Below are 10,566 nucleotides of genomic sequence, written 5' to 3'. Positions count from 1 at the left end.
ATATATATATATATATATATATATGTCTAATGTATACCAAAATAAACATTTTAAAAGTTTGTTATCTTAATGGTGATGGATGTAAAAACGGGAAAGTCACTAATATACAAAAAAAAGTTTCAGTGTAACAAACACAAAATATTAATAACACAGTGAACTACTCAAATATAGAATGAACATATATAAATATTTAAATCAGAAATATGAAGAGGGTAAATAATTTTGTATTAAATGTTTATCAATTGTATCAGGAGTCAAACATCCCAACATTATCTGTGATGTCTGCAAACTGCAGGGGATTTATGGAATGAGATGGAAATGTGCTAGATGTTTTGATTTTGACCTTTGCACACAGTGTTATATGGCAGATAAGCATGACCTGACACATCCTTTCCAGAGGTTTGAAAATGCGGCTTCAGTTGGGTAAGATCAGAAATTTTGTTGCTGTTATATGTGATAGTTTCTTGAAATCTGCTTGTGTTTAAATAATTGCATATAGAGATCACATGAGTTAGTAAAGTTATCGTAAATTGGTTGCTGTGAGAATGTGAATATCTTTTAGTACATTTATAATCCTCATACTTGTGTAATAACATCATAGTGTCAACATTCCATTACTATAGTTTTTATTGAATATTACAAAACTATCTGTGAGTAAAACAAAAAGTCTTGAAGAACACTAACTTAGCATTTTTCATGCTATTCCATTTTGCTGGGCTGGTTTGATTTGTTGTACAAATATATTCAGTAGACATTGTACCCTTATTCCTGTTTAGGTCTTAAGTCTAGAGAAGACCTAGCATTCTGTAAGAAGCTCAGAGGGTTATTTATCATTTATGTTATCATGTTGTGACATGCAAACATACCATGAATTTTCTGATTACTTATATTTTGAAAGATTTTCAGTTATAGGTGTACTGTTTTAACACAGAGTGGTGAAGATAGTCATTACGTTGATTTTGTTCCAACTACCTTTCTTCTCAGTCATTCCTTGGAGATCACACCTGGTTTGCCCATGGAAGGATTGGCTGTAAATCTGCACCATGTTGCATGAAGGTCAACAGCAGTGTCTTCCAATGGTAGGTCAGGTGATGTCTCAAGGTTACAAGCTCCATTATGTTTGAATGGGAATGACTAGTCAGCGGTTTGCGCTAGTTGCGCTGAGTAAGTCTGAAGCTATTGATTCAACTAAGTAACACTATTAAGTCCAGAACATCGTCTTGAGTGAGTTGGTCAGTTTGGAAATAAGTATTATGGGAGTATAACCAGCTTGATGAGTAAAGGTGACTGTCCTTCATACACTACTGCTTTGTGTTGTAAGAATAACAATTATTTCAATATGTATTACAAATCATGTCTTGCACAAATTCTGTCAGTTCATTAAAATTTAGAATTATTTTGCAATATATCTTGCTGAACCTTCCATTATATAGTGGACTTACTTCATTTACTCTGTTGAGATATTGGTTTGAACAGAAGATTACACAATGTTTTTTTTAGTGTTTGTTATGTACTTCAGCAAATAGTGGTTACTTGGTTATCCTGTTTTGGTGTGATTTGTACTTTTAACTTTTTATTTTTAATTGAAACAAATTTTAATTTGAATATATATATGTATTATTTGTAATTTTTTTATATAAAAAGTATGACAACATAAAAAATCTTGAACAAATTTTTGTTTAATGTAAAAAATACATTGTTCCTTCAAAATTAATAAATTATATGAAAATGCTGTTTTGAGTGGTATGTTAAGTTACTAAACTTTTGATATTAGTTTTGATAGATGGCTGTGTATTAATCCTGTATTTTCCAGACAGGAAATGTCAAAACGACAAGGTGCTGTAAAACTTCTAGTTCGAGGAATATTTCCTGGTGCAAAAGTTACAAGAGGGCCAGACTGGGACTGGGGCAATCAAGATGGTACTTTAAAAATTTTGTTTGTAAAATAGGTTATTAAACATATTTTACCTGGAGGATATTGAGATATTAAACATATTTTACATGGAGGATATTGAGATATAAACTTTTTTAAGATAAATAATTTACTTTTTCTTACTAAAACCTTCCTGCTAAACTTTTTCAAGAACAGAAACACAAATTGATTTTTGGTTCTCAGTTAATCAGTTTTGAATTTAATGCAAAACTAAGTTGTGGATTAAGAAGCATTAGAGTTCCGTAGGCTTGCCGATTTAATGAAGTTTTTGTTCCTTTATTTTCATCATTCCTCATTTTTCAGCTGACTGATTTTGAAGTCACTAGTGTGCATGTGCTAATTACTTTTAATTGTAAAACAGCTCATTCATTTAGAGGATAAAATTATATATCTTTGTTGGCAAACATTGGAAATATACTTGTGTATTACTTCAGAACAGGGTTTGTATACCCCTGTCTCCATGTGGGACAGTGGTAAGTTTACAGACTCATAATGCTAAAATCTGGGTTTCAATTCCCCTTGGTGGATACAGCAGATGGCAGTTTGGCTTTACTTATAAAAAAACAAAAACAAAATTGTATGCATCTTGAAAACCCTTGAACTTTGATAAACCCGTTTCAAGGCTTTAATAACTGGAAATTTTGTCGAAATAGTTTCCTGTCCTTAGAAATAAAAAAACTGATAGTTTAATTGATTTTGGTCTATCAAAATTAAAATTGGTCCATTGATTTGAAAAGTGAAGAGCATTTTAAGTGTTAAATGTGACCCAAAAGTGGCTAGGGATACAAAAGTACAGAGATATTTTTTAAATTAGTGGAAGATGATATTTAAAATTGTATTAAATAGATAGGTTCTCATTTTGATATATATTATGATTTTAGAAATTGTATTATATCAACAGGCTATCTAGAATGTTTCACTTTTTTTTTACGTACCTGTGTGTGTAGTTTTAACAGTAAAATCTTGTCATTCTAGCTACCCATTGTTATGGGCTATTCCGTTTTGGTATCACATGCATTTTCTCATGGGAAAAATCACTGTAAATTAGGGTGCAATTATATAAAGGTAGTCAGCAAACTTTTCCATTAGTGAGTTATTTGACATCTGTAGAGTAATTTAGATTAGAATGACCTATAGTGACATGGATAGCACATGCACATTATACATACTTATATATTTTGTTAGGCTCTCTCAGTCTGTAAAACGTTTTTCAAATAGGTCTTTATATAGATTTTCAGCAGTTCTTGTAATGAAACACTCAATTTCTTTTAAATGGTATTGTATATTAAGTAACTATTACTTTTATTGTGTCTATAAAATTCTGTGTAGTCTCTTTCTTTATCACATTTTGGTTCAAGCTAATAAATATCCTCTGGTGAGGCAGTGGTAAGTTTATGGACTTAAAATGCTTAAATTCAGGGTTCAGTACCTCATGGTGGACAAAGCAGATTGGAAAATGTGGTTTTTGCAAAATTTTTGAAAATTGTACCTGTAAATGAATTTTGTTTGGAAGTGAGTTTTGAGTGTGTTGATCAAATTAAAAATTTGACTCTTCATGAATATATTTAGTGATTTAGTTTTGATGTTCAAATCACCTTTTTTACTTTTGTCTCATTGAATAAACCCATTAAACTTGGTGAATATTTGGCTTAAGATAACAGTGTAATGTGTTTGTTACATTAATATAACTGTTTATTAACATTGATTCAACCCTGCAGTTTGCCAGTGAAAATTGACGTGTTGAATTACCTTGTTTCTTTATGGGATATAGTTTAACTATGAAGAAGAAACTAATTAAATATGTATGAAGTTTACCATCAAATTAAGCCAAGAAAAGTCTACGGAATTTCATCAAATTTAAGGAATCATTTCAGTTTTGAAACATTCTGAAGTAAATGTATGCTGTGTTGGACAGAAAAGTTATGTAGATTCAACATATTGTACATTTGGGCAGTCAAATTAAAGCCTTATTTTATTTTGAGTAATGTTAGATATATTGTCTAAGAAAAATGTCTTAATCAGTAATCAACTTAAACCAGCAAGCCTATGCAACATTAATGTTTCTGAAATTTTTTACATTAAATTGTTCATTAGATATAAATGATTCCTTCACATTCTTTGTAATTTGGTACTTGTTGTTTTTATTTGTTAGGTTTATGTGTTCTGATTATTGTGAGTAAGAATTATGCATGTGATGATATTCTACTGAAAAATACTCAGACGTCTTGAATAACTTGTATATTTAGTACTTTTAACTGATTAAAAACATATTCACAAACGTTTTTATACCAGCCATGTTCCTAAACAGTGACATGTTTAAATGTAAAGAAGAAAAGGAATCATACTAATAGAAGAATAAGTGAAAGAAACATAAAAGATGCACATTATTTGTTTTTTGTATTTATTGTGGTCTTTTTTTAAAAGATTTTTCATAGTGAATTAATCACCTTACATGCAACTTTATGAGACAAATACGTATGGTATGTAATCACAGTAATAAAAAAAAGTGTTATGCTCTGACAGAAATAGTGTAGTGTGTGTGTGATAAAATTATGGGTTTTTCAACAGCGAATAAAAATGAAATTAAGAGAAATAAATCCCTTTTTTGTACATCTCCTTCAAAACTACTTTAGGACAGCAGATAGAAAATTAAAAAAACAATTATTATCAAACAAGATGAGATGCCAAGAGGTTTGGCTGTTTTTTTTTATACATCTTTGATATTTGGACCGGTTTTATCAGTTTGAAAAAAGCAAACAGATGTAGTTCCTGAAATGAATTGTACAACTTTATCTATGTATGTATGGAAATTATATAAATTTTAAAGTATCTTATAATGAGTTCTTTTCATTTTGAAGAAACTGCAAATTCTGTTTTCCTTTGGTTCATCTTATGTAAGGATGTATAGATTTTACTGATCAGTAGAACCTGATTTCCAAGTCACGTTAGCTACACTACGTCCTGACTCGCTGTCCCAGCCTCGAATATCAGTAACTTTACCTATTTTACCTTCTCCACCTGCAGATGCACAGAAGTACATACACTGTTAAATTTGTTAAGAATAATGAAAGTTAAAAACAAATCTTTTTATAAAAAGATTTGTTTTTAACTTTCATTATTCTTAACAAATTTAACAGTGTATGTACTTCTGTGAATCTGCAGGTGGAGAAGGTAAAATAGGTAAAGTTACTGATATTCGAGGCTGGGACAGCGAGTCAGGACGTAGTGTAGCTAACGTGACTTGGAAATCAGGTTCTATGAACGTTTATAGACTAGGACACAAAGGAAAGGTGGATTTGAAATACGTACAGGAATCATCTGGGGGTTTTTATTATCGGGACCATCTCCCTATTCTAGGTAAATCCTTCTTTTACAGTTTTATTTTCATAATTGATATATATATATATATATACACATATATTCTTTATTAAACTATGGCTTCAAAACTCAAGTTACTGTGAGTCAACATTGTTGTTCAAAATGTCAGAAATCATGCAGTTTTAAGTTTTACATGATGTTCTCTGCAAATAATTGTTGTTGTTTGCCTGAGAATGATTGTTTCTAATGAGCTAGAGATTAGAATTAATTTATTCATTCAAAACTAATTCACAGAGAAAGATGCTTAACAAATCTTTGGTTTTTCCCATTGTTTTGCAACATTAATTAAGTTAATAACAGAAAGGAACAAACATAACCCTCACCTACTGTCATTTTGAGCATGTGCAGGAAATATGACCATTTAAAAGCAGTTCATTTATCTTTGTATTTATCCATTCCCACAGATTGTGAGATTTTATTTTCTATATATTTTTAATTTGGAATAATAATAATAATAATGGTGTTTGTTGTATCTTAACATCTCTGATGATCAGAGCTAAATATGTAGAAGTTACTACAGTTACAGAAACTGTTTGAAAAACATTTTAGTAAATTATTTGTTTTTTGATGTCACGTATAGCAGTGGTTCTCATCCATTATTTTAGTAGTGGATCTCAGCACAACCATGTGCAAATTGCTAGTTATGCAACAACACAGTGCAGTTTGTAACCACTCTGTCATTGTGATATTTTACTAAGCAGCGAGGGAGGTTAATTCTAATACATGAAACATAATAAGGAAAATATGTTTTAAGACTGATCATGTGTTATATACCAAAATACCTGTAATGATGCTGACAATCACACTTTTGACCTCTATAACAGCTCTTATATACAAGTGTACGCTAGCAGAAAGTTTAATTAAATTGTATTTAACACACTTTAGAATGACAAAAACAACTAACAGTCTAAAGAGAAAATAGTAATCACATTATTCAAGTTAATATAGAGTTGAAACTAAATCATTCACATACAAGAACAACTTAAGCCTGATTCGTCACATGAGCTGGTGATCAGATAGCGCGTATAAATCAGAACACTCGGCACTGTATAGAGAAACGAGACAGCCAGCACACCTCGAGTCAAAGATTGCATGACACGATGTAGCAATCCTGTTACAAGTTAATTTTGCAATTTTTCGAAAAAATGTATATTTCTTATTTTCCTGGACCATTAGAATTTTAACCGTGGGCTGACTACAGGCAAACAAATGTGATTGAAAACCACTGATGAAGTGGGTATTTGCCAAGAAGGTTTAAATAACAGTAATTATTATAATATTAATTTTAAAAAACAGAGAAACTGTATATTCTAAAATTTTTCATTCCACTAGTAATCAAAGAAAGGATATTTCTATAAAAGAATGAATGGATAAACAAAATTTACAATAAAGTTGGTTGATTTGACCACCCTTGGAACTGTGAAACTATACATACTATAGCTTTGAATTTATTATAAATGTATATTTTTTCTTTATAAAATTTAGTGAAGCTTTTAGTAAACATTACAAGTATGTTGTACACAAAAATCCAGATTATTTAATTTTTATTAACGATTTGTATCTATGTCTATAACCTTTAGAACCTCCTAAATGAATATCAAGTTTTTAGTAAAATTTTATATTCTATCTCATATTTTTCTACCACTAACTTTAGAGAAATCATCAATATACGGTGAAATAAAAAGTTAAAAAATATATATATGTGGTTTTATTGCTGTAATTTGTAACACTGCGGCAGGAATCCATTAGCTCTTATCATAGTGTAAACATAAGACAGAATGTGATCTATTATTATTATTTGTTGTGCCAAAGCTCAAGCTAGTATAATTTTTAGATATTTTAGTAACTTTTTTTAATATATAAAATAAATAATAAAGGATTTATAATACTTGCTGTGTAATTAAGCTGTATACACTCAAATATAAATATTTTTGCTCTTCCTGAGCTTTGAGTCTCAGTTATTTGGGAGGATCAAAAAAAGTGATGTAGCTTTCAATTATGTAATTTAGAATACAAAAAATATATATGAAACATTTGAGTATAATGATCCAAAAATACTATAATTTATGTGGATTTCTAAGTAGGTTAGAAAATCTGTTACTGTTCAGAACACTAAATCTTACAGCTCAATGGCAGGAATGCAGAATTGTAAGAATTACAGGTAACAGAGGAATGAAATGCATATTATCTCTACATTTCTCTACTAGTTTTTAAATTGATAAGGTAATTTTTACAGTTAAAGTTTATTAATTTATTATTTAGCTAAAATACCTAAAAGCATTAATGGTGGTTTATTTGATGTATGAAATAGAGATATAGTTTCTATAGATAATACATATTAATACACTTTTAAAGTAATACGTTATTCACATAATATAAACTTTGTTTTTTTGTTTGTGTGACTTGAGCATTTTAGTAAAGTAAATAACACTGAATTTTAGGTCAAGTTGTTGAGGCAGTGGCTAGCATATCTCCTGCATGTCATCGGCCTCAATTCAATGTTGGTGATAAAGTCAAGGTTTTATTAGATGTGGAGAACCTGAAATTAGTACAAGAAGGGCATGGAGGCTGGAATCCACGTATGGAAGAGGTAATATCATGAAAGACAAAAACAAATACATTCTACAAACTAATATATTTACTGAATTTCATCAAGTCAAGAACAAGTAGATATTTTTTTTTAATTATCTGAATAAACAGCATAATGATATTAAATTCACGGTAGAAAAAGATAGAGATTGCATGTTACCATTTTTAGACACTCTAGTTAAGAAAAAAGATGATAAATTTGAAATCAGAATAAACCTACATTTTCTGGGTTGTACTTTAACTAGTAATGGTTTTATACCTAATAACTTTGAAGAGAATCGAATCGTATATTGAGCTCATAAATTATGTAGTAATGTTGAACTGTTTAAAAACAAAGTGGAAAACATAAAAAATTACCTAGGTTTGAATGACTTCGAATAAAAGTTTTAACTCGAGTTATCAACGATTATATCAACAAAGCGGCCAGAGAAAGATAATGTTCCAAAAAAGATTGTGTATATGACACTACCATTTACTGGAACAGATGCTTTGAAAATCAAGAAAAATATAAAGAACTTACTTTATAATGTGTAGCCATAAGTTGAACTACGTGTGGTACTTAAACCAGTATACAGAATAAGGAACTATTTTGTATTCAAAGACAGAATTTGCAAAGTGGACCAATCACATGTCATCTACAGATATCAGTGCTCTGTTTGTAATAGTGCGTATATAGAGTCGATGGTGAGTAGGCTTAGTGATTGAGTTAAAGAACATAGTGTGTCAAGGTATGCAGAATTCTCAAACATTTTCCAGCATAAAGAAAAATGCGTGAATGTAAACATAGAAATTGAACAGTTCCAAATTATTGGAAAGGCTGAAAATGAACAGTGGCTAAGATTAAAAGAAACATTAGCTATAAAGAACTTAGCACCTGAACTAAACAAGAAATCCAGCACTGGTGAGCTGATGTTAAAAGTGTGATAAGAGAGAAAAATTCACGTTTGAAATTACCTTGCGTTAGTTACATAAATACTCAAGTTTTGAAAAACAAAAATGACAAAGCATCAAAAAGTTATAACTACCATTTCTTCCCATAAACATTTTAATATAATAAACAAAAATCTATGAGGGTAAGTAATAGAAATGTGAACTCACTGTCGATAATTTTGGTACTTGTTGTTAAAAAATTAAATAAGCTATTCTTTTATATAGGTTATCAACAAAATTGGAACTGTACATCGTGTTACAGACAAAGGAGATATTAGAGTTCAGTATGAGGGTTGCAACAATAGGTGGACATTTAATCCTAGTGCACTGACTAAGGTAAAGTGAGACTTGTACATGAGTTTATATTATATTAGTCTTGAGATAATAAATTATAATAAACACCTGTATTGTGCATGTCAGTGTTTACATTTAACTTGTGTATTATTTTAATGATATAAAATTTCTCTCCGAGTTTTCTAAAACATTAAATGTAATGAACTTTACTCCTTTGCAATTAACTTTGACCTTTGTTGCTTCTGTTTCATAAGAATATCAGTAAAATTAATTGAACATAAAAAAGAAGAATAAAATCAGAACATATCATGAGGTGTATGTTTTCCTGTGTGACGAATGATGTTTCAATCTACATTAATTCTGTAATGAAGGGTAGATTTGACCTCAAAGGTTTGGAACACTATCAAACAAAGGTTCAAATCTTTGATAGTACTGATAAGCATAACTTACTGATGACATTAAGTAGTAGTGTATATTTCATTGAAAACCATTTTAATTCACAGGTAGTACATATATTTGAAATAAAATATTCATATGTAAATTTAAAATATGTTATATTGACACTAATCATGTTTTTATATATAAAAAATGTACATTGTTTATGTACACATATTTTGTATTATGTTTGATACTCCTGTATCTACATACAGTAAGTTTTCAGAACAGGAGCATCTTATCGTGGCCAATTAAAAGATCTGCAGCTAATTTAGTGAAAGAAACCTTTGTTTAATAGTCACTGTTTCAAGCACGTTGACAGTCATAGTCTTTTTAACATAAAATTGTTGATTTAATGAAACGTATCTAATGAACTAAATAATAAGTAAAGAGCAAAACTGAATGGAGTACTACTGATAGAAAATAAATGATCCTCAGCTGTAACGAAAAGTTACAGGAAAGTGTGTCATTGTCAGTCATTTATTTTAAACAATATTGTTGGTTAATTAAGCAGGGAAGTTTATAGTTACACCAGTTCTCCTCTTCACCATTAAAAATTATGAGTGTTAACATATATTTTCTGTGTTATCCTTATCTTATCATAACACTTTTCTTATGTCTTGACCACCAGGCATGTACTTTGTTTTAATGAAGCAACACAGCTGCTAAATGTACCCCACTATGCTCCACCATAATAGTTTACTCCTGTCGTGGAAGGAACTATTATGAATGACATTTTAGTGATATGTGTGTGTGTGTGTTTAATACAATAACTTTTGTTTTAGTAATGGAAATTATACAAATCAAAAGATCAAACTTTTCATGTGAGTGACATTTAATGTGTGATAACTATTCGAACTTGTCATATGGTTTCTGTTAACAAGAGAAAGTAAATAACTCTGACATTGCTTGAATGTTTAGAACTATCTTCAAATTCCTGATTAACAAATAAAGTTTTGAATGTTTGAAACTTTGACCACAGCTCTAAAGTTGGATATTTTCTTGTC

At 29.8% G+C, this 10,566-nt stretch overlaps 1 protein-coding gene across 1 annotated transcript in view; it reads left to right on the top strand.

The window, feature by feature from the left end:
* LOC106467730 (E3 ubiquitin-protein ligase MIB2-like) overlaps positions 1-10,566 on the top strand; it is a 65,739-nt gene that overhangs the window by 32,286 nt on the left and 22,887 nt on the right. The window contains exons 3-7 of the mRNA XM_022395919.1: positions 252-423; positions 1,814-1,920; positions 5,096-5,290; positions 7,753-7,901; positions 9,056-9,171. Of these exons, the coding sequence (XP_022251627.1) occupies positions 252-423; positions 1,814-1,920; positions 5,096-5,290; positions 7,753-7,901; positions 9,056-9,171 (739 nt within the window). The remainder of the gene's footprint in view (positions 1-251; positions 424-1,813; positions 1,921-5,095; positions 5,291-7,752; positions 7,902-9,055; positions 9,172-10,566) is intronic.

The sequence above is a fragment of the Limulus polyphemus genome, unplaced genomic scaffold (genome assembly GCF_000517525.1).
Source record: "Limulus polyphemus unplaced genomic scaffold, Limulus_polyphemus-2.1.2 Scaffold2721, whole genome shotgun sequence".
NCBI lineage: Eukaryota > Metazoa > Arthropoda > Merostomata > Xiphosura > Limulidae > Limulus > Limulus polyphemus.
The sequence above is the reverse complement of the archived record's forward strand: the minus strand, read 5'-3'. Positions and strand labels throughout refer to the sequence as shown.